The sequence below is a fragment of the Nerophis lumbriciformis genome, linkage group LG25, assembly GCF_033978685.3.
Source record: "Nerophis lumbriciformis linkage group LG25, RoL_Nlum_v2.1, whole genome shotgun sequence".
NCBI lineage: Eukaryota > Metazoa > Chordata > Actinopteri > Syngnathiformes > Syngnathidae > Nerophis > Nerophis lumbriciformis.
In genome coordinates this window covers 1,246,525-1,262,924 of record NC_084572.2, presented here as the reverse complement: position 1 = coordinate 1,262,924, position 16,400 = coordinate 1,246,525, and the positions used below count along the sequence as shown (strand labels likewise).

At 33.3% G+C, this 16,400-nt stretch overlaps 1 protein-coding gene across 1 annotated transcript in view; it reads left to right on the top strand.

The window, feature by feature from the left end:
• prkcq (protein kinase C, theta) overlaps positions 1 to 16,400 on the top strand; it is a 75,878-nt gene that overhangs the window by 52,345 nt on the left and 7,133 nt on the right. Inside the window, exons 15-16 of the mRNA XM_061983548.1 lie at positions 10,142 to 10,330; positions 12,985 to 13,113. Coding sequence (XP_061839532.1) covers positions 10,142 to 10,330; positions 12,985 to 13,113 — 318 coding nt within the window. The remainder of the gene's footprint in view (positions 1 to 10,141; positions 10,331 to 12,984; positions 13,114 to 16,400) is intronic.

Here is a 16,400-nt window from a genome sequence, read left to right as displayed (position 1 = left end):
TTAGTAGTGATAATACTCACACTGTTTACATGTTGTTTGTTGTAGTTCAAGTTAGTTGTTTTTAGTGGTGATAATACTCACACTTGTTAACATATTGTGTTGTTCTAGTTAGTTGTTTTAGTAGTGATAATACTCACACTTGTTTACATCAAATCAAATCAACTTTATTTATATGTTGTGTTGTTGTTGTTCTAGTTAGTTGTGTTTTTAGTAGTGGTAATACTCACCCTTGTTTACATGTGTTGTTCTAGTTAGTTGTTTTTAGTAGTGATAATACTCACACTGTTTACATATTGTGTTGCTGTTCTAGTTAGTTGTTTTTAGTAGTGATAATACTCTCACTGTTTACATGTTGTGTTGTTGTTCAAGTTAGTTGTTTTTAGTGGTGATAATAATCACACATGTTTACATATTGTGTTGTTCTAGTTAGTTGTTTTAGTAGTGATAATACTCACACTTGTTTGCACGCTATTTTGTTGTCCAAGTTAGTTGTTTTAATAGTGACAATACTTACACTTGTTTACATGTTGTGTTGTTGTTTATGATACTACTCACACTTGTTTACATGTTGTGTTGTTCTAGTTAGTTGTTTTTAGTAGTGATAATATTTACACTTGTTTACATGTTGTGTTGTTGTTTAAGATAATACTCACACTTGTTTACATGTTGTGTTGTTCTAGTTAGTTGTTTTTAGTAATGATAATTTTCACACTGTTTACATGTTGTTGTTGTTGTTCAAGTTAGGTTTTTTTAGTGGTGATAATAATCACACTTGTTAACATGTTGTGTTGTTCTAGTTAGTTGTTTTAGTAGTGATAATACTCACACTTGTTTACATCAAATCAACTTTATTTATATGTTGTGTTGTTCTAGTTAGTTGTGTTTTTAGTAGTGGTAATACTCACCCTTGTTTACATGTGTTGTTCTAGTTAGTTGTTTTTAGTAGTGATAATACTCACACTGTTTACATGTTGTGTTGTTGTTCAAGTTAGTTATTTTTAGGGGTGATAATAATCACACTTGTTTATATATTGTGTTGTTCTAGTTAGTTGTTTTAGTAGTGATAATACTCACACTTGTTTACATGTTATTTTTGTTGTCCAAGTTAGTTGTTTTTAGTAGTGACAATACTTACACTTGTTAAAATGTTGTGTTGTTGTTTACGATAATACTCACACATGTTTACATGTTGTGTTGTTGTACTAGTTAGTTGTTTTTAGTAGTGATAATACTCACACTTGTTTACATGTTGTGTTGTTGTACTAGTTAGTTGTTTTTAGTAGTGATAATACTCACACTTGTTTAAATGTTATTTTTGTTGTCCAAGTTAGTTGTTTTTAGTAGTGACAATACTCACACTTGCTTACATGTTGTGTTGTTGTTCTAGTTAGTTGTTTTTAGTAGCGATAATACTCGCACTTGTTTACATGTTGTGTTGTTGTACTAGTTAGTTGTTTTTAGTAGTGATAATACGTACACTTGTTTACATGTTGTGTTGTTGTTCAAGATAATACTCACACTTGTTTACATGTTACTTTGTTGTTCTAGTTAGTTGTTTTTAGTAGTGATAATACTCACACTGTTTACATGTTGTTTGTTGTTCAAGTTAGTTATTTTTAGGGGTGATAATAATCACACTTGTTTATATATTGTGTTGTTCTAGTTAGTTGTTTTAGTAGTGATAATACTCACACTTGTTTACATGTTATTTTTGTTGTCCAAGTTAGTTGTTTTTAGTAGTGACAATACTTACACTTGTTAAAATGTTGTGTTGTTGTTTACGATAATACTCACACATGTTTACATGTTGTCTTGTTGTACTAGTTAGTTGTTTTTAGTAGTGATAATACTCACACTTGTTTACATGTTGTGTTGTTGTTCAAGATAATACTCACACTTGTTTACATGTTACTTTGTTTTTCTCGTTAGTTGTTTTTAGTAGTGACAATACTCACACTGTTTTGCACGTTATTTTGTTGTCCGAGTTAGTTGTTTTTAGTAGTGATAATACTCACACTTGTTTAAATGTTATTTTGGCTGTCCAAGTTAGTTGTTTTTAGTAGTGACAATACTCACACTTGCTTACATGTTGTGTTGTTGTTCTAGTTAGTTGTGATAATACTCGCACTTGTTTACATGTTGTGTTGTTGTTCTAGTTAGTTGTTTTTAGTAGTGATAATACTCACACTGTTTACATATTGTGTTGCTGTTCTAGTTAGTTGTTTTTAGTAGTGATAATACTCTCACTGTTTACATGTTGTGTTGTTGTTCAAGTTAGTTATTTTTAGGGGTGATAATAATCACACTTGTTTATATATTGTGTTGTTCTAGTTAGTTGTTTTAGTAGTGATAATACTCACACTTGTTTACATGTTATTTTTGTTGTCCAAGTTAGTTGTTTTTAGTAGTGATAATACTTACACTTGTTAAAATGTTGTGTTGTTGTTTACGATAATACTCACACATGTTTACATGTTGTCTTGTTGTACTAGTTAGTTGTTTTTAGTAGTGATAATACGTACACTTGTTTACATGTTGTGTTGTTGTTCAAGATAATACTCACACTTGTTTACATGTTACTTTGTTTTTCTCGTTAGTTGTTTTTAGTAGTGATAATACTCACACTGTTTTGCACGTTATTTTGTTGTCCAAGTTAGTTGTTTTTAGTAGTGATAATACTCACACTTGCTTACATGTTGTGTTGTTGTTCTAGTTAGTTGTTTTTAGTAGTGATAATACTCACACTGTTTTGCACGTTATTTTGTTGTCCAAGTTAGTTGTTTTTAGTAGTGACAATACTCACACTTGCTTACATGTTGTGTTGTTGTTCTAGTTAGTTGTTTTTAGTAGTGATAATACTCGCACTTGTTTACATGTTGTGTTGTTGTACTAGTTAGTTGTTTTTAGTAGTGATAATACGTACACTTGTTTACATGTTGTGTTGTTGTTCAAGATAATACTCACACTTGTTTACATGTTACTTTGTTTTTCTCGTTAGTTGTTTTTAGTAGTGATAATACTCACACTGTTTACATGTTGTGTTGTTGTTCAAGTTAGTTATTTTTAGGGGTGATAATAATCACACTTGTTTATATATTGTGTTGTTCTAGTTAGTTGTTTTAGTAGTGATAATACTCACACTTGTTTACATGTTATTTTTGTTGTCCAAGTTAGTTGTTTTTAGTAGTGACAATACTTACACTTGTTAAAATGTTGTGTTGTTGTTTACGATAATACTCACACATGTTTACATGTTGTCTTGTTGTACTAGTTAGTTGTTTTTAGTAGTGATAATATGTACACTTGTTTACATGTTGTGTTGTTGTTCAAGATAATACTCACACTTGTTTACATGTTACTTTGTTTTTCTCGTTAGTTGTTTTTAGTAGTGACAATACTCACACTGTTTTGCACGTTATTTTGTTGTCCAAGTTAGTTGTTTTTAGTAGTGATAATACTCACACTTGTTTAAATGTTATTTTTGTTGTCCAAGTTAGTTGTTTTAGTAGTGACAATACTTACACTTGTTTACATGTTGTGTTGTTGTTTATGATACTACTCACACTTGTTTACATGTTGTGTTGTTCTAGTTAGTTGTTTTTAGTAATGATAATTTTCACACTGTTTACATGTTGTTTGTTGTTGTTCAAGTTAGGTTTTTTTAGTGGTGATAATAATCACACTTGTTAACATGTTGTGTTGTTCTAGTTAGTTGTTTTAGTAGTGATAATACTCACACTTGTTTACATCAAATCAACTTTATTTATATGTTGCGTTGTTCTAGTTAGTTGTGTTTTTAGTAGTGGTAATACTCACCCTTGTTTACATGTGTTGTTCTAGTTAGTTGTTTTTAGTAGTGATAATACTCACACTGTTTACATGTTGTGTTGTTGTTCAAGTTAGTTATTTTTAGGGGTGATAATAATCACACTTGTTTATATATTGTGTTGTTCTAGTTAGTTGTTTTTAGTAGTGATAATACTCACACTTGTTTAAATGTTATTTTTGTTGTCCAAGTTAGTTGTTTTTAGTAGTGACAATACTCACACTTGCTTACATGTTGTGTTGTTGTTCTAGTTAGTTGTTTTTAGTAGCGATAATACTCACACTTGTTTACATGTTGTGTTGTTGTACTAGTTAGTTGTTTTTAGTAGTGATAATACGTACACTTGTTTACATGTTGTGTTGTTGTTCAAGATAATACTCACACTTGTTTACATGTTACTTTGTTGTTCTAGTTAGTTGTTTTTAGTAGTGATAATACTCACAATGTTTACATGTTGTGTTGTTGTTCAAGTTAGTTATTTTTAGGGGTGATAATAATCACACTTGTTTATATATTGTGTTGTTCTAGTTAGTTGTTTTAGTAGTGATAATACTCACACTTGTTTACATGTTATTTTTGTTGTCCAAGTTAGTTGTTTTTAGTAGTGACAATACTTACACTTGTTAAAATGTTGTGTTGTTGTTTACGATAATACTCACACATGTTTACATGTTGTCTTGTTGTACTAGTTAGTTGTTTTTAGTAGATAATACGTACACTTGTTTACATGTTGTGTTGTTGTTCAAGATAATACTCACACTTGTTTACATGTTACTTTGTTTTTCTCGTTAGTTGTTTTTAGTAGTGATAATACTCACACTGTTTTGCACGTTATTTTGTTGTCCAAGTTAGTTGTTTTTAGTAGTGATAATACTCACACTTGTTTGAATTTTATTTTTGTTGTCCAAGTTAGTTGTTTTTAGTAGTGACAATACTCACACTTGCTTACATGTTGTGTTGTTGTTCTAGTTAGTTGTTTTTAGTAGCGATAATACTCGCACTTGTTTACATGTTGTGTTGTTGTACTAGTTAGTTGTTTTTAGTAGTGATAATACGTACACTTGTTTACATGTTGTGTTGTTGTTCAAGATAATACTCACACTTGTTTACATGTTACTTTGTTGTTCTAGTTAGTTGTTTTTAGTAGTGATAATACTCACACTGTTTACATGTTGTGTTGTTGTTCAAGTTAGTTATTTTTAGGGGTGATAATAATCACACTTGTTTATATATTGTGTTGTTCTAGTTAGTTGTTTTAGTAGTGATAATACTCACACTTGTTTACATGTTATTTTTGTTGTCCAAGTTAGTTGTTTTTAGTAGTGACAATACTTACACTTGTTAAAATGTTGTGTTGTTTACGATAATACTCACACATGTTTACATGTTGTCTTGTTGTACTAGTTAGTTGTTTTTAGTAGTGATAATACATACACTTGTTTACATGTTGTGTTGTTGTTCAAGATAATACTCACACTTGTTTACATGTTACTTTGTTTTTCTCGTTAGTTGTTTTTAGTAGTGATAATACTCACACTGTTTTGCACGTTATTTTGTTGTCCAAGTTAGTTGTTTTTAGTAGTGATAATACTCACACTTGTTTAAATGTTATTTTTGTTGTCCAAGTTAGTTGTTTTTAGTAGTGACAATACTCACACTTGCTTACATGTTGTGTTGTTGTTCTAGTTAGTTGTTTTTAGTAGCGATAATACTCGCACTTGTTTACATGTTGTGTTGTTGTACTAGTTAGTTGTTTTTAGTAGTGATAATACGTACACTTGTTTACATGTTGTGTTGTTGTTCAAGATAATACTCACACTTGTTTACATGTTACTTTGTTGTTCTAGTTAGTTGTTTTTAGTAGTGATAATACTCACACTGTTTACATGTTGTGTTGTTGTTCAAGTTAGTTATTTTTAGGGGTGATAATAATCACACTTGTTTATATATTGTGTTGTTCTAGTTAGTTGTTTTAGTAGTGATAATACTCACACTTGTTTACATGTTATTTTTGTTGTCCAAGTTAGTTGTTTTTAGTAGTGACAATACTTACACTTGTTAAAATGTTGTGTTGTTGTTTACGATAATACTCACACATGTTTACATGTTGTCTTGTTGTACTAGTTAGTTGTTTTTAGTAGTGATAATACATACACTTGTTTACATGTTGTGTTGTTGTTCAAGATAATACTCACACTTGTTTACATGTTACTTTGTTTTTCTCGTTAGTTGTTTTTAGTAGTGATAATACTCACACTGTTTTGCACGTTATTTTGTTGTCCAAGTTAGTTGTTTTTAGTAGTGATAATACTCACACTTGTTTAAATGTTATTTTTGTTGTCCAAGTTAGTTGTTTTTAGTAGTGACAATACTCACACTTGCTTACATGTTGTGTTGTTGTTCTAGTTAGTTGTTTTTAGTAGCGATAATACTCGCACTTGTTTACATGTTGTGTTGTTGTACTAGTTAGTTGTTTTTAGTAGTGATAATACGTACACTTGTTTACATGTTGTGTTGTTGTTCAAGATAATACTCACACTTGTTTACATGTTACTTTGTTGTTCTAGTTAGTTGTTTTTAGTAGTGATAATACTCACACTGTTTACATGTTGTGTTGTTGTTCAAGTTAGTTATTTTTAGGGGTGATAATAATCACACTTGTTTATATATTGTGTTGTTCTAGTTAGTTGTTTTAGTAGTGATAATACTCACACTTGTTTACATGTTATTTTTGTTGTCCAAGTTAGTTGTTTTTAGTAGTGACAATACTTACACTTGTTAAAATGTTGTGTTGTTGTTTACGATAATACTCACACATGTTTACATGTTGTCTTGTTGTACTAGTTAGTTGTTTTTAGTAGTGATAATACGTACACTTGTTTACATGTTGTGTTGTTGTTCAAGATAATACTCACACTTGTTTACATGTTACTTTGTTTTTCTCGTTAGTTGTTTTTAGTAGTGATAATACTCACACTGTTTTGCACGTTATTTTGTTGTCCAAGTTAGTTGTTTTTAGTAGTGATAATACTCACACTTGCTTACATGTTGTGTTGTTGTTCCAGTTAGTTGTTTTTAGTAGTGATAATACTCGCACTTGTTTACATGTTGTGTTGTTGTACTAGTTAGTTGTTTTTAGTAGTGATAATACGTACACTTGTTTACATGTTGTGTTGTTGTTCAAGATAATACTCACACTTGTTTACATGTTACTTTGTTGTTCTAGTTAGTTGTTTTTAGTAGTGATAATACTCACACTGTTTACATGTTGTGTTGTTGTTCAAGTTAGTTATTTTTAGTGGTGATAATAATCACACTTGTTTATATATTGTGTTGTTCTAGTTAGTTGTTTTAGTAGTGATAATACTCACACTTGTTTACATGTTATTTTTGTTGTCCAAGTTAGTTGTTTTTAGTAGTGATAATACTTACACTTGTTAAAATGTTGTGTTGTTGTTTACGATAATACTCACACATGTTTACATGTTGTGTTGTTGTACTAGTTAGTTGTTTTTAGTAGTGATAATACTCACACTTGTTTACATGTTGTGTTGTTGTTCGAGTTAGTTGTTTTTAGTAGTGATAATACTCTCACTTGTTTACATATTGTGTTATTCTAGTTAGTTGTTTTTAGTAGTGACAATGCTCTCACTTGTTTACATATTGTGTTGTTCTAGTTAGTTGTTTTTAGTAGTGATAATATTCACACTGTTTACATGTTGTTGTTGTTGTTCAAGTTAGGTTTTTTTAGTGGTGATAATAATCACACTTGTTAACATGTGTTGTTCTAGTTAGTTGTTTTAGTAGTGATAATACTCACACTTGTTTACATCAAATCAACTTTATTTATATGTTGTGTTGTTCTAGTTAGTTGTGTTTTTAGTAGTGGTAATACTCACCCTTGTTTACATGTGTTGTTCTAGTTAGTTGTTTTTAGTAGTGATAATACTCACACTGTTTACATATTGTGTTGCTGTTCTAGTTAGTTGTTTTTAGTAGTGATAATACTCACACTGTTTACATATTGTGTTGCTGTTCTAGTTAGTTGTTTTTAGTAGTGCTAATACTCTCACTGTTTACATGTTGTGTTGTTGTTCAAGTTAGTTGTTTTTAGTGGTGATAATAATCACACTTGTTTACATATTGTGTTGTTCTAGTTAGTTGTTTTAGTAGTGATAATACTCACACTTGTTTGCACGCTATTTTGTTGTCCAAGTTAGTTGTTTTTAGTAGTGATAATACTCACAGTTGTTTACACGTTATTTTTGTTGTCCAAGTTAGTTGTTTTAGTAGTGACAATACTTACACTTGTTTACATGTTGTGTTGTTGTTTATGATACTACTTACACTTGTTTACATGTTGTGTTGTTCTAGTTAGTTGTTTTTAGTAGTGATAATATTTACACTTGTTTACATGTTGTGTTGTTGTTTAAGATAATACTCACACTTGTTTACATGTTGTGTTGTTCTAGTTAGTTGTTTTTAGTAATGATAATTTTCACACTGTTTACATGTTGTTGTTGTTGTTCAAGTTAGGTTTTTTTAGTGGTGATAATAATCACACTTGTTAACATGTTGTGTTGTTCTAGTTAGTTGTTTTAGTAGTGATAATACTCACACTTGTTTACATCAAATCAACTTTATTTATATGTTGCGTTGTTCTAGTTAGTTGTGTTTTTAGTAGTGGTAATACTCACCCTTGTTTACATGTGTTGTTCTAGTTAGTTGTTTTTAGTAGTGATAATACTCACACTGTTTACATGTTGTGTTGTTGTTCAAGTTAGTTATTTTTAGGGGTGATAATAATCACACTTGTTTATATATTGTGTTGTTCTAGTTAGTTGTTTTAGTAGTGATAATACTCACACTTGTTTACATGTTATTTTTGTTGTCCAAGTTAGTTGTTTTTAGTAGTGACAATACTTACACTTGTTAAAATGTTGTGTTGTTGTTTACGATAATACTCACACATGTTTACATGTTGTGTTGTTGTACTAGTTAGTTGTTTTTAGTAGTGATAATACGTACACTTGTTTACATGTTGTGTTGTTGTTCAAGATAATACTCACACTTGTTTACATGTTACTTTGTTTTTCTCGTTAGTTGTTTTTAGTAGTGATAATACTCACACTTGTTTAAATGTTATTTTTGTTGTCCAAGTTAGTTGTTTTTAGTAGTGACAATACTCACACTTGTTTACATGTTGTGTTGTTGTTCTAGTTAGTTGTTTTTAGTAGTGATAATACTCACACTTGCTTACATGTTGTGTTGTTGTTCTAGTTAGTTGTTTTTAGTAGCGATAATACTCACACTTGCTTACATGTTGTGTTGTTGTTCTAGTTAGTTGTTTTTAGTAGCGATAATACTCACACTTGCTTACATGTTGTGTTGTTGTTCTAGTTAGTTGTTTTTAGTAGTGATAATACTCACACTTGCTTACATGTTGTGTTGTTGTTCTAATTAGCTGTTTTTAGTAGTGATAATACTCACACTTGATACATGTTGTGTTGTTGTTCTAGTTAGTTGTTTTTAGTAGTGATAATACTCACACTTGTTTAAATGTTATTTTTGTTGTCCAAGTTAGTTGTTTTTAGTAGTGACAATACTCACACTTGTTTACATGTTGTGTTGTTGTTCTAGTTAGTTGTTTTTAGTAGCGATAATACTCACACTTGCTTACATGTTGTGTTGTTGTTCTAGTTAGTTGTTTTTAGTAGTGATAATACTCACACTTGTTTACATGTTGTGTTGTTGTTCTAGTTAGTTGTTTTTAGTAGCGATAATACTCACACTTGCTTACATGTTGTGTTGTTGTTCTAGTTAGTTGTTTTTAGTAGTGATAATACTCACACTTGTTTACATGTTGTGTTGTTGTTCTGAAGTTGTGAAATGTGTCCACGTTTACTTTTGTTGTTCTCCGAGGTAAAAGACGTTTCAAGTGTAACTTGTTACAATGTTAACTGTTGTTTTGGCAGTGCAGAATCCAACTTCCTACTTCTGAAAGATAGTAGTTTTGATTGGATGGCTTTCGTGACTAACCCCGCCCCCTTTCCTACGTGCTGTGATGATATTCCTAACTTGTTCCACCCATCTACAGGACTGATTGGATGTCATTACTATCTGATGACAAAAGTGGTATTTCATCATAGTTCTTGTCAACATTCATTTGTTTTGATTAGTCATCATCTCATTGAAAAGGTGGCTGATGATGAAAATCCTTTTTCAAGCAACCTAGCAGTGGTAGACGACCTCGCTGTGTCTGTGAGTGTCTTCAGAGGTTCTTGCTCTTCACACGTTTGTGTGCCGCCGCCTCAGATCCTGCTGGGCCAGAAGTACAACAGTTCAGTGGACTGGTGGTCCTTTGGGGTCCTGCTGTACGAGATGCTCATCGGCCAGTCTCCCTTCCACGGCCGGGACGAGGAGGAGCTCTTTCAGTCCATACGCACGGACAACCCCGTGTACCCCCGCTGGCTCACCAACGACACCAAGGACATCCTGGTCCAGGTCAGACTTCTTTCCATATCATGTGACCTCAACATTAGGCTTGTGCAACGCTCTGAATTCAATTGAGAATGATCTTCTTATCCAATGGTATGAATTTGAATTGAGTACAAACCAGAGAAGTTAGCACAAATCCTTTTCAACTTCTATTCAATTGACTAGACTGCAAAGACAAGATATTTACTGTTCAAACTGGTGAACTTTGCTATTTTTGCAAATATTAGCTCATTTGGAATTTGATGCCTGCAACACGTTTCAAAAAAGCTGGCAAAAGTGGCAAAAAAAGAGTGAGAAAGTTGAATCAAACACTTATTTGGAACATCCCACAGGTGAACAGGCTAATTGGGAACAGGTGGGTGCCATGATTGGGTATAAAAGCAGCTTCCATGAAATGCTCAGTCATTCACAAACAAGGATGGGGCGAGGGTCACCACTTTGTCAACAAATGCGTGTGCAAATAGTCCAACAGTTTAAGAACAACATTTCTCAACCAGCTATTGCAAGGAATTTAGGGATTTCACCATCTACGCTCTGTAATATCATCAAAAGGTGCAGAGAATCTGGAGAAATCACTGCACGTAAGCCATGATATTACGGACCTTTGATCCCTCAGGCAGTACTGCATTAAAAAGCAACCTCAGTGTGTAAAGGATATCACCACATGGGCTCAGAAACACTTCAGAAAACCACTGTCAGTAACTACAGTTGGTCGCTACATCTGTAAGTGCAAGTTAAAACATACCTGCCAACTTTTGAAATCAGAAAAACCTAGTAGCCAGGGTCCAGGGGCCGCAGGCCCCGGTAGGTCCAGGACAAAGTCCTGGTGGAGGGTTCAGGGCTTCGCCCCCCGACGCAAAATGATTATTAGCATTCCGACAGGTTAAAATGTTGCTAAAACCATCACTTTTCTATCAGTCACAGTGACTTTTCAAAACAAAAATATTACAGCAAAAATCATATGGGTTGATTGACATGTTTATTCTGTAAGCTAACTTCAATAGTTTGAAATGATTTTGACAGTTAATGCCAGTTATCCTGTCAACCTTTCACAAGACTTCAATTTGTTCATTGAAAGTATAAACACTTTTTACAGTAAACAAATGGTAAAACAGTACTAAACAATTCCATTAAAAAAAAATGGGTGTCATTATTAACTTTCTGTCCAAGCTTGTATAATCTACTGCCTTGTTCAATTGTAAAAAATATTCTGTGCCTAAAATTCACATTTCTATCACAATGATCATACTGTAAACATGGTAAGCTAACTTCATTAAAATTAATAGTCCTGTCAATAGCATGGAATTACAATTCAAATGTAGTTTTTTTGTAAGCCTTTCAAAAGAATTCAAAATATGAAAAATTAATGAAAATTAATTGAAGCCATCAGACACTTGAAAAGTGGCACATCACATCTCTAATGTAATCATTTGAACTTTTCAACAGAAATAGCACTGCAAAAATATTAAGGACATACTTCTGTATTTTGGTAGTTATGCTGTCAACATTTAACAAGATTTCTTCAACTTGGACTTGAAAGCATAAATAGTATAAACACTTTTAACAGTATAACAGTACTAAACAATTCCAATAGATAACATTGGTGTCATTACCTTTTTGTGGCTAAAATCCAAATTGATTCTATCAGATTGATCATACTGCAAAAATGATATGGTAACTTTATGATAAGTTTACTTGAAGTGGCATAAAACACTGAAAGTGATTGTTCCTATAACCCCTTTGTTTCAAATGTTTGTTCCACTTGTGGCAGTCGGGCACCAGCATACCGTCTTTGACAACTTGAAGTGGCATAAAACACTGAAAGTGATTGTTCCTATAACCCCTTTGTTTTAAATGTTTTATGCCACTTCAAGTTGTCAAAGACGTGCTGTGAAATACAGCCGACAGGATTGCGCACCAAACACGAAGCAAGGCCAAAGCGCATGCATGGTGCAGGAGACAAAGGACTTCTTTCATTTAAGGTTTGTGATAAACCATCAAACTCATTCGTTAAAAGGACTCTATAGTAATATAAAGCGAATTTTTCTGGACATTATCATGCAAGAAAAGTTTATTTTTGGGACCGCGATCACCGCGTAATGATTTTTAAAGGTTGCATTACAAACATTTAACTGTCCCATGTGATCAGCCAGTGCGATTGGAAGTCCATGCTCAATTATTGCCTCCGTAAATAAAACTTCGGCATTTATCACATCCAAAGAATCTGTTTGGGCGACGAAAAACGTTGAAAGTTTTCCACTTGTATCGCTAGCAACGGCATTAGACTTGTGTTTTTTTGTCCCAACGTGGTCTTTTACATCGCTAATTCCTCCGTGTCCGATCGAAAAATCTTGTCTGCACAAGGTGCAATTCGCGTAGTTTTCACCCTTTTTTTTTTTTAATTAATGAAAAACCGTATTTTTTGTCACTGCAACCGTAACCCGGAATATGTTGATGAAAACCGTACTAATTACGGGAAAACCGGAGTAGTTGGCAGGTATGTTAAAACTCTACTATGCAAAGCAAAAGCCATTTATCAACAACGCCCAGAAACGCCGCCGGCTTCGCTGGGCCCGAGCTCATCTAAGATGGACTGATGCAAAGTGGAAAATACATTCAATTAAGATTCCAAATTCAACAATGCTGCGTTTTGTTGGCAGCTGTTTGTCAGAGAACCTGAGGGGCGCCTGGGAGTGAAGGGCAACATCAGGAAGCACAGCTTCTTCGGCGACACGGACTGGAACGCGCTGGAACTTCGGCAGGTGGAGCCGCCCTTCAGGCCGACCTTGGTAACCTTCCATCCCCTTTTCTTTCAGCCACTATTGTTGTTGTGCAAGGATGTCAAACTGCTTGTCATTGAGGGCCACATGGCTGCCATCAGAGGGCTGAATAATGTCTGAATTTGCCTCCGGATTTCATTATTAATTATATATGTATATTTTTTAAGTAAAATGTCGATTCTACAGTAAAAAAACTTTACATTTACAACATTTTACTGTAAAATAGTGTTTTTTTTTATGCCTTACAACATTTTATGGTAAATAAAGGGACAAGCGGTAGAAAATGAATGGATATAAAAACAATACCACTCTTTTGTTTTTATGGAAAAGCTGGCCAGAATTTGACTATTAAATTGACATGACTTTTTACAACATGATATTGTTAATGGGAAAAAGTACAAGTTCCTTTTTTATTCTGGCAACTTAGCTGCCAGTTTTTCTACCGTAAAAACAAATGTAGCTTATTTCCATACACCGTTAAAAACAAGACATTACAGTTCAAATATGGCAGCTCCGTCAACAGAATTTTAACGCATTTTCCAATTTCCAGTAATATGCTTTAAAGAACACCGTAGAATTGATTGTCATTTTTATTCATTTGATGGGTAGTTTGTTATAAAATCATAAGTCAAGCGGATATTTAAGTATTTATTTTTATTTAGACAAAAACATGTTTGGAAAGTATGATAATATACTGTAATATTTGTTGCAATAATGGATACTATTAAAATTTAAAAGGTATGCAATTTCAAGCAGTACATATATTTTTTCTGTCAAAATGAAAAAAATCCATTACATTTAGTGAGAAAATATTAAGTACTTTATTGTGTGTCAATGAAGTACTTCATATTTTTATTGACACACAATAAAGTACTTACCGTATTTTTCAGAGTACAGGTAAAAGCCAGTAAATTAGAATATTTTGAAAAACTTGATTTATTTCAGTAATTGCATTCAAAAGGTGTAACTTGTACATTATATTTATTCATTGCACACAGACTGATGCATTCAAATGTTTATTTCATTTAATTTTGATGATTTGAAGTGGCAACAAATGAAAATCCAAAATTCCGTGTGTCACAAAATTAGAATATTACTTAAGGCTAATACAAAAAAGGGATTTTTAGAAATGTTGGCCAACTGAAAAGTATGAAAATGAAAAATATGAGCATGTACAATACTCAATACTTGGTTGGAGCTCCTTTTGCCTCAATTACTGCGTTAATGCGGCGTGGCATGGAGTCGATGAGTTTCTGGCACTGCTCAGGTGTTATGAGAGCCCAGGTTGCTCTGATAGTGGCCTTCAACTCTTCTGCGTTTTTGGGTCTGGCATTCTGCATCTTCCTTTTCACAATACCCCACAGATTTTCTATGGGGCTAAGGTCAGGGGAGTTGGCGGGCCAATTTAGAACAGAAATACCATGGTCCGTAAACCAGGCACGGGTAGATTTTGCGCTGTGTGCAGGCGCCAAGTCCTGTTGGAACTTGAAATCTCCATCTCCATAGAGCAGGTCAGCAGCAGGAAGCATGAAGTGCTCTAAAACTTGCTGGTAGACGGCTGCGTTGACCCTGGATCTCAGGAAACAGAGTGGACCGACACCAGCAGATGACATGGCACCCCAAACCATCACCCAACCATGCAAATTTTGCATTTCCTTTGGAAATCAAGGTCCCAGAGTCTGGAGGAAGACAGGAGAGGCACAGGATCCACGTTGCCTGAAGTCTAGTGTAAAGTTTCCACCATCAGTGATGGTTTGGGGTGCCATGTCATCTGCTGGTGTCGGTCCACTCTGTTTCCTGAGATCCAGGGTCAACGCAGCCGTCTACCAGCAAGTTTTAGAGCACTTCATGCTTCCTGCTGCTGACCTGCTCTATGGAGATGGAGATTTCAAGTTCCAACAGGACTTGGCGCCTGCACACAGCGCAAAATCTACCCGTGCCTGGTTTACGGACCATGGTATTTCTGTTCTAAATTGGCCCGCCAACTCCCCTGACCTTAGCCCCATAGAAAATCTGTGGGGTATTGTGAAAAGGAAGATGCAGAATGCCAGACCCAAAAACGCAGAAGAGTTGAAGGCCACTATCAGAGCAACCTGGGCTCTCATAACACCTGAGCAGTGCCAGAAACTCATCGACTCCATGCCACGCCGCATTAACGCAGTAATTGAGGCAAAAGGAGCTCCAACCAAGTATTGAGTATTGTACATGCTCATATTTTTCATTTTCATACTTTTCAGTTGGCCAACATTTCTAAAAATCCCTTTTTTGTATTAGCCTTAAGTAATATTCTAATTTTGTGACACACGGAATTTTGGATTTTCATTTGTTGCCACTTCAAATCATCAAAATTAAATGAAATAAACATTTGAATGCATCAGTCTGTGTGCAATGAATAAATATAATGTACAAGTTACACCTTTTGAATGCAATTACTGAAATAAATCAAGTTTTTCAAAAATATTCTAATTTACTGGCTTTTACCTGTATAAGTCGCACCAGCCGAAAATGCATAATAAAGAAGGAAAAAAACATATATAAGTCGCACTGGAGTATAAGTGGCATTTTTTGGGGAAATGTATTTGATAAAAGCCAACACCAAGAATAGACGTTTGAAAGGCAATTTAAAATAAATAAAGAATAGTGAACAACAGGCTGAATAAGTGTACGTTATATGAGGCATAAATAACCAACTGGTATGTTAACGTAACATATTATGGTAAGAGTCATTCAAATAACTATAACATATAGAACATGCTATATGTTTACGTGTCACTCCTAATCGCTAAATCCCATGAAATCTTATACGTCTAGTCTCTTACGTGAATGAGATCAATAATATTATTTGATATTTGACGCTAATGTGTTCATCATTTCACACATAAGTCGCTCCTGAGTATAAGTCGCACCCCCGGCCAAACTATGAAAAAAACGGCGACTTATAGTCCGAAAAATACGGTAATATTTTCACACTAAATGTAATGGATTTTTTTTCATTTTGACAGAAAAAAATATATGTACTTTATTGACACATCATTTCCATTGGTAGATAACTAATATGAATGGACATTTCACAGCGTGGAGTGTGCTGTGGAAAGGACACAGCTTTGACGAGCGACAAAATAAATATAAACATCAATTTACTGTGTTATAAGTGTATTTTCTTTATGATTCCAATAGTTTTGAACATCTTCTTAAGACAAAAGGAGATTTTCACAACAAAGTTCTAAAGCTTAGTGACATATCAGGTTTTTTTTACCCTTCGTGTTCATATTTCTCTGTTTGTTGCATTTTGCTTG